The sequence below is a fragment of the Penaeus monodon genome, chromosome 34, assembly GCF_015228065.2.
Source record: "Penaeus monodon isolate SGIC_2016 chromosome 34, NSTDA_Pmon_1, whole genome shotgun sequence".
Taxonomy (NCBI): domain Eukaryota; kingdom Metazoa; phylum Arthropoda; class Malacostraca; order Decapoda; family Penaeidae; genus Penaeus; species Penaeus monodon.
Window position 1 is genome coordinate 19,799,663 of NC_051419.1, and position 1,675 is coordinate 19,801,337.

At 39.0% G+C, this 1,675-nt stretch overlaps 1 protein-coding gene across 1 annotated transcript in view; it reads left to right on the plus strand.

Annotated features, from left to right (window-relative positions):
* The window catches only part of LOC119594632, a 3,105-nt gene extending 2,374 nt beyond the window's left edge, over nucleotides 1–731 (plus strand). Inside the window, exon 3 of the mRNA XM_037943681.1 lies at nucleotides 464–731. Within this exon, the coding sequence (XP_037799609.1) occupies nucleotides 464–658 (195 nt within the window). The 3' untranslated portion in view covers nucleotides 659–731. The remainder of the gene's footprint in view (nucleotides 1–463) is intronic.
* Nucleotides 732–1,675: the final 944 nt, after the last annotated feature.

Genomic DNA, 1,675 nt, shown 5'->3' on the forward strand with positions numbered 1-1,675 from the left:
TGATATTTTCACTTCATGAATATATTACCTAGCGTGTATAAAGTCTAGGGTTTAAACCACCCTGATTTATCTTACGTATATGTGGCAGTTAGGTCGTAGTAAATGAAAATGTTATAATTTCCTTGAACTATAAAATACGAAATAGTGTGATGATGTTTATGCAAATGTTTTTCGTATTAAATCATTATCATCTTACTAATATTTAAGTATGTATGTATTATGCATTGAAAATAGTACCATTATGATCACCCGAGGCTTAAGCAAATATTACGTCTAAAAAGGGCATCAGTTTATTGCCCAATTTATAAATAAGCCTCAACTATTGAAAATTGCTTTAGTATATTGCCCAAGGATGAAGCAGGTCGTTGATTTTACAAACAGCATCGGCACATTCCTAGGCCCTTAAGCAATTTCTTCCTGTTGAAATCGCCATTGAGATCTTAACTCGGTCCCTCCCCTCCAGGTGTGCCCTCACGACGGCGCCTGCCCACACCACTCCAAGTGCTGCTACGATGTCTGCCTGGGCCACCACACCTGCAAGCTGGCTGTCTTCCCCTCATACACCGTGATCCCCACGATCACCCCCCCGACCGCAAAGCCTCCATTCAACATTGCAATCTACGCGAGAAATAAGGCGAATCGAGGAGGAAAAGCTTAGGCGCGCTTTGTTGTTGTTTGTGTATGTGTTTGCAAATGATTTTTATTTGATAGAAATACAGAAAAACCCTATATTTATTGTTTATTTTCCTTGTGATATTTATAGTGCGTAAATAGTGTAGATTAAGTACAATGGGAGCTTGATAGGTAGAAGCACCGATGGATAGGGAGGAAATGATGGATAGGGAGGAAATGAGAGAGATAAGGCACGAATGGGAGAAAAGAGAATATAGGTGAATTGAGAATTGAGAGAGGCAATTAAGAAGGAGGGAAATAGGCAAAACGAAGGATAGACTTGGCACCAGTAGTCCAAATAAAGTTAAAACAGTGAGCAGAAATATCTTTGATTCCACAATCTCAACACACTCGATTATCGAGACAAAAACAGAAAATTCTAGGGAGGTAGGATGAATAGGTGGATGGGCTACTTAACGAGCACTTGAGGTTATCTGTGGTTATATAAGTTTCCTTTAGATGGTTCCCATCGCCGTAGGTCTGTGTCAAAATTGACAAAATAAAATAAAATAAAGTATTTACAGTCATGGCAATCTTTTACATCAGGGCCGCCATTATAAAAAGAAAGTATTCCTAGTACTATTTATGAAATAAAACGGAAATGGTGTCTAGACTCATATTTCGATGGTCAACGATTAGAAGAAAATATTTTAAATAGCGTAAATATAGCTTAATTATTTCAAAATTACAATTATTAGATTTTAAGACAGTTGCAGTGTATGTGGATGGGGACAGGAAGAGAACACTTACAAACTGCCCATTGAATAAGCACTGGAGCTGACTGAAAATCTGGGAAAAATCATACGTTAAACACGACAGTGAATACAGCAGGTCCTAGACGAAAGGAATGCGGGTTAACCCAAGCGCGTTAAGCCACTGCCTCACACAGACGCTAATCTACTGTGGCATGTACAGATAATGCAGTTCACTGGAAAAGCTCACCCAAGGTAGACATCAGCCAGTTTGGGTAGAAGCTGCAGGACAAAATTTCATCTCTTTTGCG